Source organism: Hakea prostrata, chromosome 1 (genome assembly GCF_041222555.1).
Source record: "Hakea prostrata isolate BN-2017 chromosome 1, UWA_Hpros_2, whole genome shotgun sequence".
Classification (NCBI taxonomy): domain Eukaryota; kingdom Viridiplantae; phylum Streptophyta; class Magnoliopsida; order Proteales; family Proteaceae; genus Hakea; species Hakea prostrata.
In genome coordinates, this window is record NC_142600.1 from 67,267,583 (window position 1) to 67,295,142 (window position 27,560).

Genomic DNA, 27,560 nt, shown 5'->3' on the forward strand with positions numbered 1-27,560 from the left:
AGAACTCAAAATTTAACTCATCAATTAATTTTCTAATTGTGGGGGATGCATTACACAAATATAGACCTTCTAAAATTCCTAATTTGAGTCATAAAAGAACTCCTAATCACTATAAGACTCAATAAAGTAAATAAACTTAAAAAGAACTAGTTATCAAATATCCTAATCTAACTCAAAAATTGACTCAAATTCTGAAATTAACTACTAATCCCGTTATTGGCATTGCACCCACTTTATGGGCTTATAAATTACATCAATGAACCTAAAAATAAGCAGCTTAATAAATATAGAACCCACCAATGAGCCAAAATTAGTATTTCAAAGCCCAGTTGACCCTTTTGGACATTCTTTACTGTATTATTGTAACTTCATCCAATGCCGTGAAATGTCTCATTCTTTTGACAATATAAAAACTATCCAAAATAGTAGAACTGATAGACAAAAGTAAATGCACCTGGCTTTATAATGAGTACGGTTATGTGCTTACAGCTCTGCTCTTTCATATTATGTGAAGGAAGTGGCAGTAGTGAAGCCACGGGCCAGAACTGTTGGAGGAGACTTGCCAAGTTTGTCTGCACATCAGAAATCAAAACTAAGTACATACAATATGACATAATCCTTTGCAGTTTATCATCACTTTCTTAGAAGCATTGTACAAAATCTCGCAAGATCTTGGCAATCTTAAGTAGGAAGATGAAATAGGGGCAAAACAAACGTCATGATGTAGCTGAAATTTCAGTATCTCGCTGAAATTTTGGGAAATTTGGTGAAACTTTGAACATTTCAAGGGGTTTTATAATATGAGTTGTAATTTTTTATTTTTAAACTACAATTGAGATTTGCCTACTTCTCAGTAATTGTTCTTGCATTTTAATGGAAGTTTCAATGTTTTCTTGTATATACATGTTTAGATTTGTGAAAATACATAATCCAGTTTAGTCCACATACAGCTAGGCATGTGCAAATCAGGCACACCACTTTGTGTCAAGTTCTAGTAAAAAAATTACATTTCCATAGTGTTCATAGGCCTAAAATAGGTCACACACCAAAAATCAGACCCAAAAAACACTTAAAAGAAACCACTGAAATAAGCTGTCTAAGCCGTACCATGTTTCACCGAGATCTCACCAAGATCTTGGTATCTTGACCGTCTTCACAAGGTCAAGACAGCGAGACAAAACAAGATTTAGTGCATTGCTTACTAGAACTAGAGTTGGCAATTTGGCAGGTTTGGTGGATAATCTACAATCTCCATCTACATGTCCAGACCAGATCCGATTATTCTATGAGTTGAAGAATTATATTCAAATTAGGTTGCAGGTGGTGGCGGAGCTCCTGGTGATGGTTGCAGGTGCAGAAGTAATTGCAGATTTCGAAGGAGTTGGAAATTGCGGATTGCGATGAACTGGTTCCGCTGTGTTCTGCAAATTAGGTTGCAGCAAGAAGAATAAGGAACAGAAGTTGCGATTTTATTTTATTTTAGGGGCTCTGCAAATTCCCCCCCCCCCTTCTTTGTAAAGGAGAGGGAGGATAAGAAAGAGGATGATGCTCAATGATGGATCAGAGTTAGCTCTGACACCATGTTGGAAGAGTTGGAGGAATCCTGACTTGTGTTTGAAGGACACAACAAGAGCTCTATTTATATTCAAAACTTACCAAAACAAAACAAACTAAATCTTCCTAGGGTGGGAATCTTACAAAAATAAATAAAATCCTAGCAAATCTACCCTAAACAAGGAAACCCCAAATATGGAAAGTAAACCTACTAAATCTGTATTACAACAGAAACCTATCAAATGTAACCTTGTCCAACCCCCAAAAGAAGAAACTGACAAGCCAACACAGAAAGCACAAACATCCCTGAAACAAAAATATGAGGATCTTCCTTTTGTTAAAATATATTGATGCGGGATGGTGTCTGAAAGTCACAAGAAACTACACAGTTTAAAAAGAGATCAACTTACTTAATATGTTCCCACCATTCGTTAAACACTGTGTCGACTTTGCTTTAGCTGCAGTACATATTATGGTGACTAAGAGTACCCACCAGATTAGATTTCTTTGACCTGATTAAAGCTTCCTACTCATGACGAATACTTGGGACAATTTTTGGAAGCAAACTATATGATGGCCTAGCAATTAGATCACCATTACTTGAGAGAGATGCAAGTTCATTCTTCAGGGTAGAATAAGCATCTGCAAATGCCTGCACCATGCAGTTAAACAACTATTGAGAAATAGAAAGAAAAAAAATTAAAGAACCACTGCCTCAAATCATGTAAGACATTCCAGTTGTACGCTTTTCTTTCTCCTTTTTATTGGTCCAATTTTTAAGTCAAAATTTAATTATATAAAATTCATTATCCATGAAAATTTGATAATTACTGATTGACTAATTCTGATAGATCATATCCTATTTACAGAGCTTTCCATCAAGCTTTTACATTAACAGAATTTTAATGAAAACAAAACAAAGCCTGACCTTGATACATTGATGTATGCGAAAGCAATTCCTCCCAACATTATTTGTAGGGAAAAGGGGATCATCAATGTGAATTGGATCAATGCTGCAAAACTCAGTTGTAAATCCCTTAAAATTTGTAAAAATGAAGAATACAAACATATAAGTTCAATGGAAAGCAAGATCAAGCAAATAAAGCAACATATTATTACCTATGTCCTCTTTCCCTATTAACATAAATTCCATTTCCTTGGATAGAAATACGCATTTGCCGTGGATCAAACACATTCCTGAAGCAAATTATGCGTCTGGTCAGAAATAATAATAGTCGGAGCTGTCATGAAAATAATAGGCAGCAATATAAAACAATATATCACACCAGCATGAGATCTAATTATCACTGTTTGGCAATCAACAGTCAACACTTCACTTTGCTACCACACATACCACCTATGCAACCACACAACATGGTTCTACATGAAACCCATCATCCAATTCAGTATCTTAAAATACGGGCTATACAGAGCAAAATGCAAAGGACATCAATGTTTGAGAGGTTTATGGTTCCCTCTCCAGGTGGTCCCATCCCTTCATAATAAAGATGCCTACTGGTCCACCATATTGATGGTGACATTAAAGTAAAAGAATGATCTGTCAAAAGGATCTTAACTAGATTTTTCATCAAATAAAACCTAATTAGGTAAAAGCATATTAAAAAAAACTCAAATAAGAAACTATTAGACTTACCCAAAGAAGTATAGAAAATCCATTAAAAGACTTCCAAGGTTCTGAGGAACATAAAACAAAAGCGACACAAATAAGTTGCTGGAGGAATTCAGTAAAAGAGCAAAGCAAATGAGGCAGTTGACAACAGAAAAGGAACAATGATGAACATCTACATTGCAAATATTATATATACACATACATACACACACACACACACACACATTCAACATTCTATATTCTATATTTATATATTATATATTAGTCAATACATTGCATATATCATCAACATAATAGGTGACCATTAATCTTACTTACTAGTGTTGATACTTCTCATGCAGATTCTGCCAAAGCTTACATAAAGAGTACACCAAAAAACCTAGTAGTGTGAAAAATGAGAACTAGGTTTACAAATCACAAGTGGACAGTAAATATGTAAACAGAACTGCCGTCGCTAAATAAGATAACAGTCCCATCAAGAATATGCTCATCGATACATAAGAAGCAAGACAGTGATGAGGATGTTTTACCCACTTAATAATCCACCAACAAACAGGTTCTGGAGCATCTTGCTTCAATAAACAGAAAAAACTGTCAAAAACTGTATGATAAAACTGTTTTGTTTCTGGTGATTTTCATAATATTGTCAAAGATATTGGGTTTTTATTTTTTACCCTTTTATTTTTAGTAACTTGTGTGTCTAGCTAGATTTTGCAGGTTAGATTTGGCATTGATGTATTTCTGGACTTCCTACAGAATTAGTTCAAGAAACTTAGATTAAGATCTGATTTGAAATCAGCTGTAGAAGTTACTATTCTTCAGTCTTCTATTTTGGAAAGTGGATAGATATTCTGTCCAGATCTATGTAATATTTTTATATCCATAAAGGGCTTGCGATTCTGGACAGGGGACAGTAATTCTAGGATCCTGTCCAGAATCGCAGGGAGCTTCTCCCCAAGCTAATTCTATCTTCCCATCTTCTTTTCTTCTTCTCCAATTCCTTCTCCTTTCTCTATCCTTAGGCTGACACATCAAACTTATGGACCCACTGGGTTTAAGTGAAACACTTTTAGAATAGGGCATTCATGGAATTTGGCATTCTAAAAATAGGAACCACCCTTGCAATATAACTCTTCCATTTGGTGCTTCATCAACCTTAGTGACTAGAGATCCTTCGGGTTCTTCATCTACTTTGTCTATGGTGACCAAGTTCCTCTTCATCTTCTCTATCTCTGTTGGAACCCTCACCCCTGTCCTTGCAAAAGGGATCCCTCTTCCTATTCTCCATCTCCGGCAACCCAATCCATGAAATCAGCTTCTTGAAGCGTTCATCTCTTCTTCATCTTCTTTGCCTCAGCATCTCCTATGCATGATTGCTATACACCGAGCAGTAAGGTAATCGACATAATAATCGGACTTTGCCATTTTGATTCTTCCATATTCATAGTATCCTTTATTGTTTTCACCGAAGACTGTTCCACTAAGTATCAGAAAAGAGCTAGTTTTAGAAGATAGATCTTTGGAGGTCTCCTGGCCGAAACTTCAGGCCACAATATCTCTTCATCTGTCAGTTGAAGGCTTCATTCTGGCGTTCTATCAACTATCTTCCTAACCCTGGCAGACATTTGCCTAAAGTTTTTAACACAATGCTTGGATTTCTATTTATACCAATGGTAGCTACTTGCAATCCAGCCGTCTCTGTGTCTGTAATTTTTAAATGTTCTAAGAGACCTTCAATAATAGTTTTAAGTCCAATTAGAGATGGCAGCTCCTCTCTTTTTTTTTTTTTTTTTTTTTTTTTTTGGGGGGGGGGGGGGGGGGGAGGGCAGATGGGGTGGCAAGAGCTGTTATCTATAGTAGCTATATTGGAGTGGTTCTGAAAAATTAGTCTAGTCATTAGTTGTAAGTTGTAACTCAGATTTCTAAGGACTCACACTATGATTCTTACTCTCTTTGATATCATTTGTCAGTGTTTTGACCTAGGGTTCAAAGGATATTCGTAGTTTCTAATAGGGCATCAAGCTGCCATTCACAGTGGCTATACTCTTTAGTGTCAATGCAGGCCACAGATTGTAACCAAACCTTGTGGCTTATGTTAAATGATTTGAGAAATACTACTTATGTCTAAGTGATATAGCAAGCCTTTATTTATATTACTAGCTTGCAACACTAACCAGAAATAGACCTTCTTTCATCAGGACACCCAGCCCAATATGCATCTATGTATGCCTTAATCTTTAATTCTTTTTCCTAGAGTACCTTTTAAGTATCTATAGATCTGGCTGGTTTGAATGTGGAGTATAATTAGATCAAGGCACAAGGATTGAGTCATTCTCCTTTTCCTACACTAGAACAATTGTATGCCCTTGTTTAATGCAAGGAAAGCTGTTGATTAACCATACTTCATGCTCCTATTGTGGAGAAATCAGCCCTACAGTCTATCAACATCAAATCTGGTTCAATCAGGGAGATTGTCAAATGTAAGCACTTTTACGAACCATATCATACCAAGGCCAACTGGTGAAAGCTCCATGGCAAGCCTGTTGATTTTGAGCAGAAAAGGGCACAAAAAAGGGAAAAACCGAAGGCTAATGTTTCTAAGACTGTTCCCACAACACCCTCTACAAACATTGGTTTTTTACAGGAGGAATTTGCTACTCTATGACGTATTCTGCAATCTTCTGCTGCTGGTGCAACCTCTACTACTACTTCCTCCACTACCCATACCAACTTCTACCTTGCTACTTTAAGTAAAACTTTTACAGGTTCCATGTTTTTTTGGTTTCTGCTCCTCAGATCATTGATACAGGAGCCACAAATCATATATGACAGGCTCATCCTCTTTTTTCTCACATTATTGTCCAAAAAAAGGAACAAAAATTCCTGATGTGGGACGATTACAATGAAATATCTTAACAAACAATTCTACCCTTATTAATAAAACTACTAATACTGCTGCCTTACAACACTCCTCCTTAAGTTGGTGTATAGATATTTATCATGCCCAACTTGCCAATGATACTACTGAAGATTTTGGTACTCATATTTTTAATAAGAACATCAGCCCTTTGATTGTAAGAGGTGACAAAGGTGATAAGAATCAGTCCAGACTAAATCTTCTCCTTGACAAAGTGCCTTGCGATCTCCACATGCTTAGTCTTGTCATGCTGTATTGGATTGTGAGTTATGCTATTTTTGATTTACTATTTGAATACAATAAAATAGGTGTCTCTGAATCTGATCCAAGTTCTAAAAGCAGCCCCTTTAACAATAACCCTTCAAAATTCCATGTGCTATTGCTCTAAATTCGGCTTCAACGCTGGTCCTTGCAATCACTGCCTACTTTTTGCTCCTTCACCAAGTTGCCTCATACTTTCAAGAAAGATAAAGTTCGAATTGTTGATGCCTCTTATTCTTCCATTGCCGAAAAAGGGACCATTCAGCATTCTTCATTATTTTCTTTTTCTAAAGTTTAGCATGTTCCTTCCTTCTCTACTAACTTGCTATTAGTAGTCTCACATATGACTTGAATTGTAAAGTGACATTTTTTCCATCCTACTGTGTCTTCCATGATCTGGTTACAGGGAAGGAGATTGAACGTGGTAAACTAGACACTGGACTTTATCTGTTGGAGCCAATTAGAAGATCTAATTCTACTCTGGCTGCATCTTTTCATCTGGTCCAATCTGCAATGCTAGACCTTCATCAATGACATCGTAGGCAAGGTCACCCCCTCTAAGAACTACTAAAAAAGTATTTCCTAATTTAGTTTCTTCTTATAATAAGGACATTTTTTTTGTGAAGCCTGCATTTTTGCAAAACAGATTCGTTCTACATATTTACCTTTTCCTCATAATAAAAAATCTATATCTTTTGTGTTAATTCATAGACATGTATCTATTATTAACCATAGACACTTCGTTACTTTTATTGATTGTTACTCTCGTTCTACTTGGATTTATCTTTTAAAACCAAAAAATCAAAATTTTTTGATGTTATCGTGATTTTCATAATGTGTAAAACTCAATTCAATGCCATTATGAAAATCCTTCGCAATGACAATGGCACAAAGCATATTGATAGTTTGTTCTATTATAATTGTTATGAATGTCCCTGACCACTATTGGAGTGATCTATAGATTCTATACTCACTACATCTAACTTTATGAATAGTATGCCAAGTAGGATACTTGGTTTTAAATGTCCTAATGAGATTCTCTAGAGAGACTCTTCATTTGTTATTCCTCTAAAGGTTTTTAGATGTGTGTAATATGCCAAAATCACAATCCACCAGAGTAAGTTGGCTCTTCGCAGCCTACGATGTATATTTCCTGAGTATTATGCTACTTTTTTTTTGGGTCAAAAGTTCAAACATTTCATTCATAATGGAAAGATAACACAGACACAAACATCCAACAAAAAGAAAAAAAACAAAGACTAAGGGATGGGCCGAACCCAATAAACCCTTAGAATACTGGTTGTGACAACCACAGAGCCAGAAAAACCTAATGGGTATAATAAACATAATTACCACCACTTCCTACGGATACACACCATATAGGCGGTCATCAACGCAGACATAACCACGCCTCAAAGGCGGAAACCAAGCACGCCACAAGGGCTAACAAACCATATGCCCCAAGGGCTTACAAACCACATGTCTCATAGGCAAAGACGGAACACACCACAAGGGCGGACAAAAAACACGCCCCAAGGGCTTACAAACCACACGCCACCAGGGCCACAAATGGGCACGCCACAAACGCGAAGACAAAACACGCCACAAAGACGCCAACTCAGATTGTTGAGGCAAAAGACACCCATTATCATCCACTTTTTAAGAAAACTATTGTCCATGGATGTAATTTTTAAGCCGTACCCTTACTATACACCTCTCCAGGGGGAGAGTCCTGGAGGAGAGGTGTTCTTTCCAACTCTAGACCTTCCTACCACGTACATAGATTCCCACACCACCACAACACGACCTAAGAGTTCAGAAAGAGTTTCTTGACCAGAGGGAGACTATGGCCAGTATACGAGGATTAATTCTCCCCCTCCTTTTTCTAAACCTTGTGAAAAACCTGGTTAGGGGGAGACCACTCCTATGAGACACACTATTGAGGTCTTTTTCAAAATAATATTGACCAAAATAAGGAGGTGCCAATTTATTAGAAGAAGAACTACAATCAGCCAAAGAAGGTGGAGAAAGTCGATATGTTACCACTTCAGTCCCTCACTCCAGAATAAGATTCTATTGCCCCCCCCCCCTCTTACCTTATTTTTATATCCTCCTTATCATCTTTTTATGTTCCTAAGAGTTAACAGGAAGCCTATGTTGATAAGAGATGAAAGACAACTATGGTAGAGGAAATGTGGGTAATGAAGAAAAATGATACTCGGGAGCTAGTTACGCTTCCTCCAAGGAAAAACCCATGAGTTGTAAGTGGGTATTTGTGGTTGAACAAAATATGGATGGATCGGTCAACAAGTTGAAGGCTAGACTAATTACAAAGGAGTTTACCCAAACCTATAGGATTGATTATCGGGAGACTTTTTCCCCTGTTGCAAAACTTAACACTGCCAGAGTTTTGTTGTCTATAACTGTGAACAACGACTAGAACTTGCACCAATTAGATGTAAAGAATGTCTTCTTGCATAGGGGGTTAAAGGAAGAAGTTTATATGGAGATCCCACATGGTTTCTCTAATAACCATACTGTAGGGAAATTTTGTCAGTTAAAGAGGTCAATTTATGGGTTAAAGCAGTCTCTTAGATGTTGGTTTGGAAGCCTCCAAAGAGCAATGACCTTCGTTGAGTACAAGCAAAGCAATGCTAGTCATACACTGTTTATCAAGAAGTCAAGTACCAATATCACACTTCTCATTTTTTATGTGGACGATATTCTCATCAGAGGGAATGATGGTGAGGAAATACAAAAGTTGAAGGACTTTCTTGGCAAAGAGTTAGAGATTAAAGATCTAGGGAAGTTACAATACTTCCTACGAATTGAGGTGGCTTAATCAAAGAAGGTAATATACCTATCCTAGAGGAAGCATTTTCTAGATTTATTATCTAAAGTGAGAATGTTGGGTTGTAAAGCAATTGATACCCCTAATAAGGTTGGAGCTAAACATAAGGAGAAAGAAGGAGAACCAATGGAAAAAGGAAGATATCAAAGGCTGGTAGGGAAGCTTATCTACTTGTCCCACACCAGACCAAACATTGTTTATACGATGGGGATAGTGAGCGAATTCATGCATAATCCATATTCAGCTCATATGAAGGTTGTTACCAGAATATGTAATATTTGAAGGGAACTCCTGGAAAAGAAATACTTTTGTCACCTACTAATAATCTAAAGGTAGAAGCATACACTAATGCGTAGGAAGTTAATTTTATGTTATTGTACCTTTGCTGGAGGTAATCTAGTTACTTGGAGGAGTAAGAACAGAATGTGGTAACTTTATCCAGTACAGAAGCTGAATATAAAGCTATGATTTGTGGAGTCTGTGAGCTATTATGGTTGAAAGGTCTACTAGAAGATATAGGAGTTCAAGTTCCAAACCCTATGATGATGTATTGTGACAACAAGATTGCCATTAGTATTGTCAATAATCTTATACATCATGATCAAACTAAGCATGTTGAAATTGACAAATTTTTTGTCAAAGGAAAACTGGAACAAGGACTGATCTGCATGCCTTTTGAGAGGTCTGAAGACTACGTGGCTGATATTTTCACTAAGGATTTGAAGGAAGGAGATCCTTCCTATTGTAGGCAAGTTGGGCATGACTAACATCTACGCCTCAACTTGAGGGGGAGTGTTGGCTGGTGCAATTCTTTAAGGAGTTCAATTCTATCAAGAACATGGTTTATATAATTTGTTATTTCTTATTGCCCAAGTAAAGGTATTTATTTAATAATGCTCTTTACACTTCATCATAAATAAAGGGCTTGGGATCACATTGATCAATTCAAGCCATTCTCCCACAATCGACTCTCTCAACAATTGTTGTCCCTAAAAGAGCCTCAAAGGGATCGCGATGTTGCAACACTTGAGATGGCATTCGGTTGATGAGATGGGCTGCAATAAGTATAGCATCCCCCTAAAACCGAGGATGCACATTTATAGTAAACATAAGGGGACATGCAACCTTAAGATAATGTCTATTTTTGTGTTCAGCAACCCCATTTTGAGGTGGGGTGTCGACACTAGTCTAGTAGATAATCCCATGGTAAGCAAAGTAAGAGGGAAATTCCCCACCCGAATACTCAATTTCATTATCAAAACGTAGGATTTTCACTGTTGTCCCAAACTATCTAACAACCATTTTGTGAAAAATTTTAAAACATGAAAACACCTCACTCTTTTGAAGTAGACCCACCTGGTTCTAGTGCAACAATCAATAAAGGTAACAAACCACCAATGACCAGAAATAGAACTAGTACGATATGGACCCCATACATCAGAATGAATAACAAAAAAAGGGATATCATAGCAATTATTTGAAATAGGGTAAATATGCCCAGTCTGCTTTACTAAAATGCAAGCATCATGATGCAATCGTTCAAATTACAGTGCTTAACTAAATCAAGAAAAAGCTTAATTATAAGGGAATGTTTAAGATCTTGGAAGACTGGCCCTTGTTAGTCCTGTTCAATCTAGGGCTATATGAATCTTGATGGTTGAAGATGTTCTTGGGAGGAAGAAAAGAGAAAAAGACGAAATCAGGTCTGGGCTGAGTCCTATATCCATTGTTCAGCAGCGCAATAACTCATAGACAAAGGACATTTCTTTATTCAAAATCTGTCTCCAATTAATTGATGAGTGGTGTACAACATATATGATAACCTTCCAAAATTCTTTGTTGACTCATAAAAGGACCAAATCAATCTAAAAGACTGAATCAGGTAAATTAACCTGAAAACTTGAAGTTAATATCTATACTAAACTAACTCGGACAACCAGTCTAACTACTAATCACATGCACTAATATTACCCCCACTTCATGGGCTCATATATTAGGCCCATGAGCCCATCACATCAATAAACCCAAAACTAAAAAGCCCAAGGTCTAGAACCCAACCATGGGCCAAAATTAAGACTTTTGAAGCAAAACTGACCCAATTTGACAATCTTACCTACATCACCCCTACTAACATTGATTACTTATTTCCCAAGGGCTTCTGGGCGAACCTCTCAGGTCCTCAGCTCTGTCCATCATAGAATGATTTGCAAAATTTGTTTGAAGAGGCATGCCCATGTTCAACAGAGGCCTCATAATGCACCAATACAAAGGAGTGGTTCAATTGAAGGAGTTAAAAAACAGCCAGGAGTACTCTTCCAGAAAAACAGGGTAGGCTTAGCCGCTTAAAATAACCATAGGAGAAACAGTGAAGAAAGAAATGCTTAGCTTAGGCCTTGTGTCATGTATGACTTTGAAAAAAGCTGATTGGGAGCAAGGATCCATGTGGCTGACCTCATTTTGTTGGGGATAAGGCTATGATGATGTCATTTTTTCTCTTCTTTTTAGTTGAATAAAAGAATGCATTACCAAAAAGAAAGAGGGCTATAAGGCCCCATACAAAGAAAAGAATAACCAATTTCCAGACAACGGAAGCAAAAATCTGTAGGGAGAGAGAATTTAGGCCCAAGGGTATCTAAACAACAAGAAGTGCATATGTTGATATAGGCATATAGCTATTGTTGTTGATAGAGTTCTCCCGCAACATGAGATTCAGCCTGAGCTATAGTATGGGAGAACATATCCATGTAAAGCTCAAAGCAACAAGGACTTCCAATCTCATTTCCTGGGGTCTTGGCTCCTCCTTTTGCCAACTAGAAGGTTGTAAACACCAACCCCCCCCCCCCGGGGGCTATTGGTCTTGTACATTATTTTCATCTGCCTTTGAGGCGTTGGTTAATGAAAGTTTTTCATTCATCCAAGAAAATAAATTAGAACACACCCACCTCCCCCACACCCAAAAAAAAAAAAAGAACCAACTTGTCGAGGAGTATTTAAATATCAACGGCATACTACACCAGCATAGATATGGAACACTTGAAATTCAACCAAATATAACTCTTGTAATATTTTAAATGCTTACTTGGTTAATTGGCCGACCTAGATGGTGCTCATGCTGAAGAAACCTTATAATCAGCAAAACCTACACCAGGATGGAGAAAAAGTAGGATTGATAGGTGAAGCAACATCCACTTAAACTTTTGTCAAGAAAAAGAACAGTAGAGCCAACGGGAAAGCAGATTTTGGGTCATGTCATATAATTTCAAATCACAGAAAATATTTCTCATGGTAAACAGTACATCAAAAATCTGATTACAGCTATCAAGAATATAACTTAAAACTGCGATGAGTAACATTTAATATGGTGAAGCTATATCAAATTGCATGGAAAATATATTCTTGAATATAATCCAAAACATGAAGTAAATGCAGCACGACTTACCAAACAGTATGAACTTAAACCACCTGAGTAGGAATGATCTAGGCTACGATCTGCCAAGAACTGCTTCAGTACCAAAGCGAGAGGTGTAGCTGCTGGAAATTGTTCAGTAAGCATTCTAACCTGCCGATGCAAATTCGTGAACTAAGGAAAGAATCAATAAAGCATATAACGAATTCTTCCCTGACACGTTACAAAATACAAAGATCATGGACAAATAAATATAATCAATATAAGGTTAGTCAAGAATAGAAGTGAATCAAATTCTAATCCAGCTTTTCCAACACATCTCTAGACAAAAGAGCAACAAACTTAAACAATTGAAACCCTTGATAACAGTGAAAGAGTACTGAAATTATGCAAGGACCAACCATACTTGAAGGCAAATCATCCAGTACTTGACCATATGATGGAACAACTATGAAATCCAGTCAAGTGATCAAGAAAAATAAAAAGCATCGATGAAGTTATATGTTAGATACAATTGTCGGTCTCTTGCAAGGATATTGAAAGGTAAACTTCCATGCTAGAGAATCTCCATTTAGTATTACTTGATACATGAACTTTACTTCTACCGGAAGGGCGGAAAAAAAAAGAAGAAGAAGAAGATACTAAACTCTCACCAATTCTGTAGTTTGAAGTCCTGTATGAGAAGGTGACTTGAAGCTTATATCAAGACGAACTGATTTCACATCTGCAACATCATCATTTTTCATCTCCAAACACTTTGGTCTCAAGGATTGGTCTACACTAACCATATCAGGTTCAATGATACTTCCCTGTTCAGTAGGCACTTGGGCTGATTCAACTTTTGGTGCTTGCACTTTGGAGCTACTTGCAGTAGAAGCAACAACATCATGAGGAACTTCAGCCACAAGCATGATTATGGGTATCTGAGAATAGACGTTCGTTCAAATGAAAAAAATGCATCAGAAATGAAGGGCATTAAGGATAAAGACAAGGGAAAGCCAACTAATAGTCAAAGAGGAAGAAACATTACAGCTGTATTTTCTACAGTCTTAAGAGAATCATTCTTGACCCACTCCTGATTGACAAGGTACCTAGCTGCATGCTGGAATACCAAACTGGATTGATGTAAATAGCAATTACTCCATCCTCAGTACAAAATGCCTACTAAGATACAAAATATAAGGGCAACAATATTCTCTGTGCAAAGTTTTGAATAATAAGGACAAAAGGAAAAACTAAATGTTTCAATAGTTGCATAGCCATAAAGATGAATTAAAAAATGACTGCACAATGACAACAGTAGCAATCATGTAGCATTTCCAAAGTGTGCAACATTATCAGTGCTACTACCATGACAAGACATGAAAGATAGCATGTGTGCACAAAGGCACGCCAACTTAGGAAAATGAGCTGAAGGAGACAGGGTATTTCAGTCATTGCATAACACAGTTCTTGAAGAAACTGAAATGAGCACACCAAGACATGAAAGGTTGGCCATACGACACACTTTCAAGTCGCATAAAAGGCTATACAACAGATGAGTATCTTTCTTTATATATATTCTTTTTCAATGTCTCAAGAGTCATGCCCCTTGGATCAATTAGGGACCAGTCTTGAAATACCTTGAACAGAACCAGCTAGCAAGGGTTCTGATTTAGAGCTTTAGGATGGAGGATGAGGCTGTAACTTATATCAAGGGCATAGGTATAAAGTGTATATGGTTTGAATTTGGGAAGGTTTTGAGGGTCAAATTGGGTTGAATTTGGGCTAGAAACTATGGTTTATTGGGGGAACGGAAATTTAGAAATGGGGAAGATGCGTTTGGAAAACTAGAAGATTAGAAGAAAAAGAATTGGGGTTGGGGAAAATTCAACTTATTGTTCTAGAAGGTATCCTTGAATAGAAGCTTGAATGACAGAAGATATTCTTTGGAGTAAGAATAGAAAAGAGAATAGAAGAAGTCAGAAATGGGGTGGCAATTCCGTATGCATTGCTCAAAAGTAGTACCAAAACTCTGATATGAAAGTCATTATTTAATCAAATCATCTCTTATTGATTTTTTTTTTTTTTTTTTTGGGGGTGGGGGGTTGGGGGATGTATTACATACACATAAATCTTCTGAAACCCCTAATTAGTTCTTGTTTTTCACTAAAGGGTCATTTTATTAAAATAGACGGGAAAACATCGAGGCAATGCAAAATGAGGAAAGAACCCTCAACAGCAACATGAAAAATCAAGAAATGAAGCAGTCAGCTGCACACAAACAACTTTTAAAACCTAAACCTTGGGAGACCCACTGCATCTCTTTGTAGCTCCAACTGAATCATACTAGGCCATGTTATATTACAACTTGATACCCATTCTCAAGCCGCAGAGGTTGCCAAATAGTCTGCTGCTGCATTGTTTATAACAGTGTGTTACCTTCCACTGAGGATCCTCAAAATATGATTGTAACCCCAACCATCTTTTCAGTATAAACCAAGAGAAATTTTTGTAAGTCAAAACCACCACTACCACAGAATCACACTCAACCCACAGTTTCTTAACACCCATCTCCTTAGCCCATTCAAGGCCTCACACTAATGCATAAACTCAACTTCGAAATTGGTCATAAGCCCCAAGTAAACGCAAAAAGGAAAAGGCCTAACCCATTCCTTAACCTGTTAGGTAACCAAAACTAACTAGGAAAGTGAAACAATAAAGGAAATAGACTAAAAAAGGTCTCCAAATCTAATCCCGGGTACTTGCATTACTCCACGTCATGGGCTTATAGGTGACCCATGGACCAAAACAAAGTAATCTTAGGCCAAATTGACCCATTTGAACATTCCTAGCTGTATCATGATAAGGTGACTTAAGGAACGAATCAGCACTATCAATCAAGTTTGTCATTGGTTCCAGTCTCAAATTGTTTATAAAGTGATCCCTTTTATGGGGACTGCTACTCTTGTTTTCTTTCTCAGTACATTAGATTTCAGAGGAAAAGGTCAACAGATGAAAAGTGAAAACGACCCAAGAAAAGGAACGAAACAAAATAGTATATTTTAATATCTCCATATCCTCTAACAATTCCCACTTGTAAGCCAGTTTAGAGTAATCCTTTTAGCGATGATCAGATATGAAGGACAAGGGAACAGTAAAAAAGAAAAAAGCAAAAAGAGTCGGAGAAGGGGATCAGCCATAAAATCTTCAAACAATATATTTTTATACCATTTTTTCCCTGGTCAACAACATAAACTAGTGATTGAAAACGTTGGAAACTAAGGCATTAAAACAGCCACCTAAAAAAGTTGCATAGTAAACAGACTAAATCCTCACTTCTCCCACAAGCTAACTAGCACCATTCACAGTTACAAGGAACAGGCAAACTAAAATATCATCCCTCTGTGAATATGCATCTTGCATTATAGGACAATTAATCCATGCTCCTATTGGTAATTCACTAGAATTTGAGATGCAGTATCCCTATGAAGTTTTCCTTTGCACAGATGCACAGAAAAGATACAAGCCCTCATTGAGCTTCCAGAGAATTTAAAAGCAATGACATAGAACATGTCTATATTCGAAGAGTTATAAATGAAAAGTATATAGTGCAAAACTGCAAATGATAAAAGTGAAGTTATCAATACATATCATGAAACTTCCATTGTTGATCATGTCATGAACAACAGGAACAGACAGGAAGAAAAGCAATGTCTGCCACTTCAAGCATACCTGCAGGCAAGTTTCTTTAATTCCATTACGGCCCTCAAGAATCCCAGCTTCTTTTATGGGTTCCTGGGAAATGAACCCAACCCAGCAATAAATTTTCAAGTGCTCAGCCAATAGTAGTGGTGCACATACTCCAGAGCAAGTTCAGAACAATCATACTAACCAAATTCCTCACAGGAGGGAGACAGACCACAAGATCCACATCGCTGGTTGGGAGGGATAACCCAGTTGTGAATGAACCAAAGACGTTAGTCCTGGACCGGGGCCATAGGACCTGGAGAGACCGTGCAACTCTCTTGACAGCCCAATTAATGTAGGGTTTCCTAGTCAAGTTCTGAGCAGCAACCTTAAATTCCACAGCAGGATGAATCAATGACCCACAAAATAAAACTCGGATTCATAACGAAGACAAAATCATGGAAACCCTGATTACAGGCCATAATAACTATGAGGTCCCATACTGCCTACCTGTTTGCAGAAGGAGTCAATTTCATCATGAAGAAGACTGTGCATCAAGGACAGAGATGCTTTGCGAGTGGGACAGTTGAGTAACTCATGAGGCTGCAGAGGAAATGCAACATCTGGCTGTAATCCACAAATTCATGATCAAACAATAAAATCCATCAGAAGAACATATAAACCATATGTATAATGCTTTGCGAGTGGGACAGTTGAATAACTCATGAGGCTGCAGAGGAAATGCAACATCTGGCTGTAATCCACAAATTCATGACCAAACAATAAAATCCATCAGAAGAACATATAAACCATATGTATAATGCAAGAAGGACCGTTGATAAGTACCTACCAATCCCTCTGAAAATCAATACGAAAATACAAGAAATAACAAGGATAAGCTGGTTTTAATGGTGTCAGTCACCCCCACACCTCACGGTGCCCCTCAGCCTACGGCTGCCCAAAACTCACACATAATTTTTTCAATGCCCTCTCTATTTCCCCTCTATTTATTTCCCCTCAACTAACTCTAATACTCTCTCCCATAGAACTATATTTCGCCGAAATATCGCCGAAATTTGCCCAGTTCGCCGGTGGGCGAAATAAAAATGGGATCGAAATTGAAATTTCAGGATTTTGCTGGCGAAACTATGATTTTCCGGCAAGATTTGTTGATTTTCCGGCGAAATTTCGATTTTTTTTTTTTTTTCCTTTTACTTTACTGCGTCAAACCCTTTTAACTTTGTTGCTGCCGGATCGTTGAAGTAGAAAACAAGCAGCAGCGGCTGCTGCTACTTTCGCCGGATAGGAGAAGAAGAAGAAGAAAGAAAGAAAGAGAGAAAGAAACAGAAAGAAACAGAAGTAGCACTGTAGGCCTGTAGCAGCCGCTGCTAGATTCGCCGGAAAGGAGAAGAAGAAAGAAAAAAAGACAGAATGAGAAAGAAACAGAATGAGCAGAGAAGAAAAAGAAGAAGAAAGAGATTTCTGGTTGCAGCGGCGAAATCTGGTTGCAGCGGCGTCAAGATTTCGCCGGTTCACCGGGTTCGCCAAGTAGCGAACCAGCGACTTCCGGCGAAATGTCGTTCCTTGCTCTCTCCCCTCCACATGGCGTCATCCTAGGGCCCTAACACTACCGACCCCTCGAAAATCACCTTGTCCTCAAGGTGATGGAAAATTCGAAGTTGAGTCTTCACATGTTTGCCGCACAACCAGGCCATTTCAGCAACATTCTCTAAGATCCAACAGCAGGCCCCTTCCCAAGGATGCAATTGACCAATGGCTTGCAACATTCGATGATGTGCATTCCCCAATGACGCCTTAAAAGAAAAATCAGAGTTGCTGCACTTCAGTTCCTCTCGAACAGTATGCCAAACACTAGAGAGGGGTAGGTGGGAGCCCAAGAGGTGCAAAGCTGCCGTTACCAAAATGGGGTCGCAAAGAAGACCAAGAAGCAACACTTCAGAAGTTAAATCCGCCTGAAAACCAGCGTAGTGGCAAGCAATTTCGGTCGTCGATTTCATGGTATATGTAGTGATGGCGCGCAAGTCCTCTAATTCAAGCACCATACCACAAAGAAGAAAAAGTGAATGGAATCCATTGTAGGACAGACCCCCAAGCAAATCGAGAAAAACTTTCGGTGAAAAAACAAGGGAATGATGCCGAGCAGTGGTTTTCTCCGGCAGAAATTCCAGTCCAAGTGTTGTTGGAGCAAATCGCACCCTTGCAATTATTGACGGTGTTGGGAGAGGAACCCCAAAGATCTTGTTCCTCTACACTAGAGCCCCTAAAAAGATATGTGAGACACTGGGGAAATGACATCAAAACCAGGGGTGATCCACTCGGTCTTGAAGCTTTTGTTGCTGGTAACGAAAACAGCTCCCAACGCAATTGTTTCAGCCCCATTCTCGACTCCTCCATGTCCGTCTCGACGTTGAGAGGTTGAAGACAATGGTTCTCCCATTGGTTGGTTTGATCGGACCGCTTCTTGGGTAAGTCCTTGGTTTGTAATAGTCTTGGGGATGGGTCTTGGTCCAACTGAGTTATTTGGGTCCAATTTATAAATGAGAGATATTGGGTATTGTTGTGATGAAATGGGCCAAGCCCATAGTGGGTCTTTTGAATTGGTGGGGTCACCCACATAAACCCACTAGTAGAAAACGATAAGCTGGGTATTGGGTTAACATAATGGGCTGGGCTTAATAGAATGGGCAGGTCCCGAGGTGGGTCTTTTAAATGGGTGGTGTCCAAATACAAACCATGGGTTAAGAGAAATGGGTTGGGTGTTAGTTTGATGGAATGATTTGGGCTTTGGTTCATGAGAATGGAATGGGCCCAGGGAGGTTTCTTTGGGAACCAAGCGGCCCAATCTTTAAATTTGGTTCATTTGGGTCCTATGTGTGAGAATAAGCGTACCTGAATTTGGCCCAAATAAAACAATCTTTGGCTCGAAGGGTGTGGTCCAAACCCACGAACCGGTTTGAGTTGAGCCAAACAAACCCTAAAAACCCACCAACTCCAGCATCGTCTTCTCCAATCTCTGCAAATAGAAACTTCAGCCGCCATCTGGAGCTTTCCACCGATTGCCTCTAGCGTCCTTCGAACCTCCTTCTCCTTGCAAACCTTTGATATAGTGGCATGATTTCTCACCGCTGAAACTATGATTCGATAGGTTTCAACATCCAAAGTTCTCACTCTCTTCTTCTCTCTTCTCCACGATCAGTGAGTAGGATTCCTAATAACTGGTTGTCTACTTCTTCCGACTTGCATCCCCAATTCTGATTGAAGATGTTTCTCATCATGGACACTCGATTCGTCTCTTCTGTCACTTGCTTCGACCACAATACTATCGATATTCAAAGCCAAGATGATTGTCTTGTTTCTCCTATCACCGAAATCGATTGTTAAGGCCTCCATGAAGCTTGCCCAATCCAACTTCAGCCAGCACCTCCTATACATCTAATCTAATGCATCTCCTTCCAAGTATTGAACAGCTACTGCCAACCGTTGGTTACCCTTGATGTGGTGTTCCCAGCAAAACAACAGGATCTCCAATAGCCATCTTTGCACATCCTCTTCACCTGAAAACAGTGGCAATATCATCGCATCCTTCCTTGGGGTCGAACTACTCTGATGCCAGTTAATAAGTACCTACTAATCCCTCTGAAAATCAATACAAAAATACAAGAAATAACAAGGATAAGCTGGTTTTAATGGTGCTAGTCACCCCCACACCTCACGGTGCCCCTCAGCCTATGGCTGCCCAAAACTCACGCATAACTATTTCGATGCCCTCTCTATTCAATTTCCCCTCTATTTATTTCCCCTCAACTAACCCTAATACTCTCTCCCCTCCGTATGGCGTCATCTTCGGGCCCTAACACTACCGGTTGATAAGTACCTACTAATCCCTCTGAAAATCAATACAAAAATACAAGAAATAACAAAGATAAGCTGGTTTTAATGGTGACAATCACCCTCACACCTCACGGTGCCCCTCGGCCTACGGCTTCCCAAAACTCACACATAACTTTTTCGATGCCCTCTCTATTCAATTTCCCCTCTATTTTTTTCCCTCAACTAACCCTAATTCTCTCTCCCCTCAACTAACCCTACTTCTCTCCCCCCTCCACATGGCGTCATCCTAGGGCCCTAACAACCCTCCACGGGATACACTGTAAAAATGTCAAAAGCTAGAGTAACATCTTCCTCACATAAACCTATAAAATGTCACATCCCTGTATATATGGGGTCATCAACAACATTAACAGTTATTCGTATATGTAAACCGAGAGATATTTTCCTTACATGTTCCTGATCGATAGCTAGCTGAGAGATAGCAATTAAGCGATCTTGCAGCAAAGCCCCAGGAAGAGGCTGACTCATTGAAGTAGCTGAAAGGTTCTTATTTCTCCATGATGGCCAAATAACTTCAGTACCATCCAGACAAATGCGAGGTTCTTCAAAATTACTTCCATCGTGGTACCAACTTCTCATGCCCCAGTGCCTTGGGCTAGAGCTACCAGACCTAACAGTTGGGAAACCCCTCTGTTTTCTGGATTCACCTACAGGAGAGGGCGGAGGAGGGTGTGGAGCACGTGGGACACAAAGTACTACAGGCGATGGTGGTCTCTTCACTCGAGGTCGTTCCTGCCTATTACGAGGAACACATGGACTTTTAAGATCATGACTTAGCTTAAATTCAGATCTTGATCCCTTCCTCGACATGTTTGGAATGATAATTGGTCGCAAAATTGGGTATGAAAGTGAATCTCCTTTCTGCCCATCAACAACCCCACCAGATGAATTGTTCAAAGATCCAGATGCATTCTCTTCTGGAACCCCATCGGTCACTGTTGAAGAATGCAGTACCTTGCCTGACACATCATTTCCTGGAATTACATAGCCAAGGGCCTGATGTCCAGATCCCAAAGGATCGAAAGGAGAACAAAAAGGAGATGTAGGTGGAGATGTTAAACCATTTGTGCTGTAAGAAGAAGAAAATCCAATCATATCATCAATAGTTCTGTTCATATCTGCTTCATGCCAAGCCCAGGAGCTATCATCAGAACTAAGAGAAGGGGGACGAGAGAAACTTGTGCCTCCATGATCTGACGTATTCCAATACATGACTCCTCCACCAAAGTACTGATTATAATCTCTACCAGAAAATGCATGCACCTCAATGTCTTCTTCTGAAATCCAATGACTATCAGAATCATCCACTATTTCTGGCGCACATGAGTCGATAGCATCCCCTGAATACTTCCTTTCATCTTCAGTCCTTGTTCCATTTAGCTGCAAGCCATGAGCTGAAAAATTCTGCTGATAAGGAGAATGCATTCTTGGGATAAATCCAGTATCATAGTTAGAATTCATTGATGGAGGTAATCGACTGGCACTTCGTACAACTGGGGGCCACTCTAAGCTCATTGCTGAAGTACGAGACAAGATCCTGCTGCAACCACCTTCAATCAAAGGACTTCGTGCCTGATGTCTTGTGGACACATAGGATTGATGGAAATGATTACGCCAGTTGTGGTCAACATCTAGATGCAATCTATCAGTGGCAGCAGGGAGATGCTGCGAGTTTAGAGAGGGGAAATTAACAGGAGTCACACTAGGCCACTCATATGACGTGCAAACTGAGGAACTCATGGAGCCATGATTGCAATAGTCTCCACAATCTTGCCTGTGAAGAAGGCTGATTTCTTCTTTTGAGATGATGGTTTCTGTTAATGCTTCAGAATTAACAGTGTCACTTAATTGCCTAGATGTTTGATACTTGTCCTCCTCACTTTTAAGAACATTATCATCTTCCAGACCAAGCGAAGCAAGAGGAGACATGTCCGAACCAAACTTACAACTAGAAGTATCTCCTCCAGAAGTCATGGGAGCTCCAACTGATCCATTTGGGAGTGTAAAACACTCTAAACCAATATGAGGACCATCTCCAGCAGAACCAATAACAGAACATTCTTGAGTGCCATGGGCCACTTCATCTCCATTATATATATCAGGTTTATTGGTAGAACTACAAAATCTTGAATTTGGATCCAGGCTGTCAGTACCCACAGGAATATTAATTGGTAGGATCTGGATAGTTGAAGCATTAGCTGACTTCTGAAATTCTCCAGCCTCACTTTGAAATGCAGCACGCTTGGAAGTAACTTGCTGGATTCTTACTTCAGAGTCTCTTATTTCTGGTTTCTTGAAAGTAGAGTGTTTGCTCCCACTGCCTACTTTCTTCTTTTTCTTCCCAGCAGTTTGGACCTTGCCATCAACAAATTCTTTGGCATGTTCCTGGTGACAATAAATCAGTCAAAGCCATTTGAGATTGTTCATTGGAAACACACAAAAAAGAATGGTAAGAGACATCAGTACCATCTCAACCCTTCCAAATGAGGTCTCCTTGCAGAGATCCTTCACCAGAACCTCAAGTCCACTAGTCAATCCATCAGACTCAACCTGTTCTTGAAGAGCCAATGCATGCCCATTAACCTGGAAACAAGCCCTTCAGAACAATTAATCCGTATTTTCTCAAAATGCAACTATAAGCATGTGAAATGCCTTCAGAAAAGGGGCAGAATGGGAAATAATACCTCAGTAGATTTCTCAACTGCCAAAGAATCTCTAGATGACTTTCCCCCATGATTTTGTCTTTTCTGATTACGTCCCCTACCCTTCCCTCTTCGGTTACTCACCCCAAGCTTCTCTACAGATTTGCTCACATGGGACTTCGTATTTTCCTCTCCAAGAAGTTCCAGCTTTATACATTCACTTGAAATAACCATAAGCAAGTCTCGCACTTTCCTCAGTATGCAGTCTGATATAGAGTGGACAGAACCCAGTGTACTAAAAAATATCCGATCTTTTTCAAGTTCAGTATATTTACATGATAATATCATAACAGACATCTCTCGAAGCACAAGTAAGCCATTGAAAAGGTTGGTGAAGGGAGTACATTTTCCTGAAAGTGCAACTGGGAGGACAGCCAAGCAAAATTCAGCATCCATTTCGAAGTTTGGAAGGATGGTTCTCTGACGTGATGCATTATCATTGTATCTCACTGTTCTCTCTGCTCCTTGACCAAATAACCATATGTCATCTTTCAAGATATTATTTTCCCCCTTTAAAATACATTTTGCCTGCCACTTGCCAAGTAAAAAAGTAAGGATGACCAAAGTGCTACAAACAGATGTAATCAAAAAATAGAAGTAAATACAATAATCTAATACAATGACCAGTCATCTTAAGACGTGTATGAGGAAATGAAACTATCAACAGCATGAATAAAAACCACCTATCGTGGAGCACTGAAGCCATACCAGCAGAAGACAAGTCAGAAGCAAGAACCAAGGTTTAGCTCAAACAACTTTAAGGTTGTGCAGGATACTTCTTTAGAAATAGCAAGAACCAAATAAAAAACCATAAAACTCATGGTGATACAGAACCACATTCTAGTTAGGACTTCTAATTAGCAGAATATAATGCTTTTCTGTTGAAATCAACCAATGGTTGATAGATATGGGTGTTGGACCTTTGTCCTATAGGTTTAGGTGGTCATGGACCTACATTATGTGCCTAAAAGTGTAGTGTCTAGGCCAAGTACGAAAATAGTTCAATGAACTAGATTAAGTGGTCTAGTTATGTGAATTCTCTATAACTCAGGTCATAAGGGTTAGTCTTTTGTTATGTTTTATTCTCAGTTTTAATTGTCCAATTCATTTTTAATTTCTATTTCTTTTATGAAAAATTCCCTAGTTCTATTATGAATTAAAAGGCTGCCTAGTGCTATTTATACTCCATCACAAGTGAAGAATAAACACCATTCAGATTATTTGATAATTCCTATGAAGCTTTTGAGTGCTTTTATGTGTGTTTGCTGCTGCAACTATTGCTTTATGTCAATTTTGATCAGAGAAGTTCTACAGTTGAGTATTCTTAAGGTTCTAAGGAAGCTAGCTGGCGATAGACTTGACAAAAAGGGGTGAAGAAGCAGAGAGGCACCAAGGAGCTACAGCAAGGTTCAACATCTTGCTCTCGAGGGCAATCTCCCCTTTGAGAAAAAGCAAGATCTCACTCAAGCGAGATCTTGCTTGAGATCTGGTATTTTTTTCTCGAGCCAACTCGAGTGTACTCGAGGGCCCATCTCGGGAGATTTTAAGGGTCAGGTTGGGTTCAAAGTTGGTATTTACCCTATTATAGACCTTCTAAACACACTTGTGGCATTAGATTTGTGAAAGCAATCCTAAGTATGAGTTCTAACTCAACCCTAAGTTTGAAATCAGAATGCTACAAGAATGAACATGCAGAGTTATAAACATGAAATATAGAACCATTAGGACATATAAATGAAAAGCAAGTGAGAAGATGCATCAAATAACTTCAATACCAATAGAGTTCCATCCATATAAGTACAATAGAACATCACATTCTCGACTCTCGAGAATACAATAATACAACCATCATAAATTCAATATAAAAGTTCATAACAAAAATGCTAAGTATGGCTCATGCTTCACATTTTATTGCCAATGACCTTCCCTCAACGCACACAGGGGTCTAGGGCCTATAAATGCCTTATATCACTTTAGGCCTCGAGATTTCCTTTGCAATTTGGGCTTGGGCCCATAAATAGCCATTGTGGCTTAGGGTTTCTGGGCCTATACATATTCTCTTATAACCTAACATCTATAACAAATTGTTAAGAGCAAAATATAGTGAAAACCTAAAAACTAATTGTGGGCTTAGGGTTTTGGGCCTATACATATTCTCTTATAACCTAACATCTATAACAAATTGTTAAGAGCAAAATATAGTGAAAACCTAAAAACTAGACGCATAGAACAAAATTCAGTTGAAACACCGAAATTTTGCACTTGGGGAACCTCGAAACAAAAAACTAGGGGACCCCAAAAAATCCCAAGTTTCTATCGAAACCGTCGAAATTTCATCAAAACCTAGTTCAACCCAGCTGGACCAGCTGGTTCATGAGAAAAAAATTTCCCAAATTTCATGGAAACTTGAAAATTTTCATGGAAACCTAGAACTTTTTCCTACAAGTTTCGTAGCTTTCACAAATTTTCAATTTTGTTGCTTCTTTCATGTTTCCCCAAATACCACGACAAATACCCCCACCATCAGAATTTCCCTATCCAAATTGCATATTCCCTCAGACTGGTTATCTTGGGCATGTTGATATCCAGACTTATAAAGTTGCAGTTGTCAATTACCTTGACAGCCATAGGCATAAAATGTCATGGGATGTCTATGTTCACTGGTTGGAGGAGAAGATGTTATAAGCATAGTACTACTCAACTCACAAGATGGATCCACCAAGGCACTCCTCTTGGCATTGAGTTGTACTTTCTTTTTATTGTCAGTTACTTTGTATTTGATGTTTTGAAGTTAGAAATTATATATTGAATGTTATGTACTTAAGTTTACAATGTACTTCACGGACAACTCTACATTAATGTTATGTACATTGAATGACATATCTACATTGACTTTTTTGCAAAATGCATATGCCAATATGTTCTTTATACTTTAATTAGCTTAAATGCAGAGTCTCACCCTAAACTATTCCTAAAACCTGTCGAAACTTGCATGAAAAAGTCCTAAGTTTCCTCAAAATTTCCCAGTTCCCCACCTAGGTTTCCCATTTTCACTTGGTCAAAACTTGAGTTTCCCTCAAAAAAAATTTTCTATGGCTAGACGTAGCCCTACATTGGGGTGAACCAGGGTAAATTTGTATAAAGAGGAGACAACAATCCAGCAAAAAAGATGGCAATAAAATGAAGTTGGGAAGCTATTGGTGAGTTGGAAGGCAAGAGGAGGCAAGACAGGTTGAGATCTCAACTTGTCTCACTCGAAATTTAGCATTTAAAAGATGGTTGGACCAAGATCTCAGGTTGAATCAAGATCTCAACTCGACTCGACTGAGATCACAACAAAATGGTGTATTTTGTGGGACATGAGGGCAATCTCATCTCGAGCCTTCATACAAGATCTTAAACCTTGGCTATAGGCAGGAGGGCAGCAGAGGGGACCAAAGGGGAGGGGAGGGTTCTAGTCACAGCAGGCACGGGGGTTGAGATAAAGGTGCTAGTTGCAACAGGCACAGGGGTTGAGGTAGACGACACAGAATGCAGGGCTTGCAGAGAGGACTCAACAGAGGGGACGGCCGACAGAGAGCATGCAACCAATAGAGGAGGGACAAAGATTGGACCAGGGCAATTAATGATCAAAGGCCCTTCATCAAAATCGATGGCCAAGGCTTGGAACCAATTCAAGCCAACTGCAGGAAAATCAATGGAGTTGTTGAGGGTTATAATGGATACTGCAAGAGATCTTCGGCTCCACATGTGGAGATTATAAGCACATGGGCTTCTCAAACGGATGTCTTCATGAGATGAAACATGGACCACAAGAGCTGCACTAGGCATAGGTGGACTACTGGCAATGCAAGGCTTGTGGCAGAAACTTTTAAGAAATAGGATTTTAGAGATAAGGAATAAACCATGGAAAAATCCAAGTGACACTTTCTTAAACCTAAGCGATATTTTCATAGGCGTTTGCCCCCAATTGGGTCGGGGGATTGAATTGATTATAGAAATATGAGTTTAATTAGTCTATTTGGGAGGTTTCCATTTAAATTTAACCTCCTGATTGAAGTAGATTCCTCTTTGATTAAGATGAAGGAGGGGAGAGGAGCCTCAGTAGAAATATCAACGCAAAGCTAAGCAAATAAAAAGTCGATCCTTCTTAAGCATTCTAGTGCCTGAGAAGAGGGGTAAGCCTAAAGCCAATCCAACAATACTCAAGCCATCGGCACATCAATAATGGAGAGGGAGGCCAAGTAGCGAGACCTAAAGGGAAAGGGAAGATAACTTTTCACGTGTGAGTTTGAAATTTTGATGCCATAGTCGGCGAAATATAGGTTTCTTCCCAACCCTCCATGCTCCATCTTCTAAGACATGATTCTCGTCATCTTCGGTAGAGAATCGAAAGAGGAAGAAACTATGGTCGAGCAGGAAAATTTTCAAGAATACTGGAGGGCTTCATCTGCAGTCAAAGGGGCTTGCACAATGTGGAAGGGGGTCTTAATCTAAGGAAGTTGCCAACAAGACAGCAACTCCATATGGAAGCTTCAAAATCTAATACACCAATTGCACAGAAGGCAATTACACAACAATCTTCAACAAAGGGAATGATGAAATGAAAGTGGATTCTAGCTTTAGAGGGTTTGAAAGCGAGGAGAACAAGTCCATGG

General features: G+C 39.0%; 1 protein-coding gene across 4 annotated transcripts in view; it reads right to left on the minus strand.

The window, feature by feature from the left end:
- MEE44 (Nucleotidyltransferase family protein) overlaps window positions 1-27,560 on the minus strand; it is a 34,681-nt gene that overhangs the window by 1,176 nt on the left and 5,945 nt on the right. Inside the window, exons 2-16 of one of the 4 annotated variants that reach the window (XR_016171177.1) lie at window positions 22,885-23,436; window positions 22,667-22,783; window positions 20,591-22,585; window positions 16,799-16,915; window positions 16,494-16,676; window positions 16,334-16,396; window positions 13,650-13,721; window positions 13,273-13,542; window positions 12,653-12,772; window positions 12,293-12,352; window positions 3,209-3,249; window positions 2,674-2,751; window positions 2,483-2,567; window positions 1,965-2,206; window positions 483-572 (exon numbers count right to left, since the gene is read on the minus strand). Coding sequence is in view for 2 of the 4 variants with exons in the window: in XM_089141909.1 (XP_088998035.1) it covers window positions 455-572; window positions 2,483-2,567; window positions 2,674-2,751; window positions 3,209-3,249; window positions 12,293-12,352; window positions 12,653-12,772; window positions 13,273-13,542; window positions 13,650-13,721; window positions 16,334-16,396; window positions 16,494-16,676; window positions 16,799-16,915; window positions 20,591-22,585; window positions 22,667-22,783; window positions 22,885-23,436 (3,871 nt within the window). In the remaining 2 variants the exon portion in view is untranslated. Of the gene's footprint in view, window positions 1-454; window positions 573-1,964; window positions 2,207-2,482; window positions 2,568-2,673; window positions 2,752-3,208; window positions 3,250-12,292; window positions 12,353-12,652; window positions 12,773-13,272; window positions 13,543-13,649; window positions 13,735-16,333; window positions 16,397-16,493; window positions 16,677-16,798; window positions 16,916-20,590; window positions 22,586-22,666; window positions 22,784-22,884; window positions 23,437-27,560 lie in introns of those variants that run through there. The other 3 variants (XM_089141909.1, XM_089141910.1, XR_016171178.1) reach the window with 3 other exon arrangements.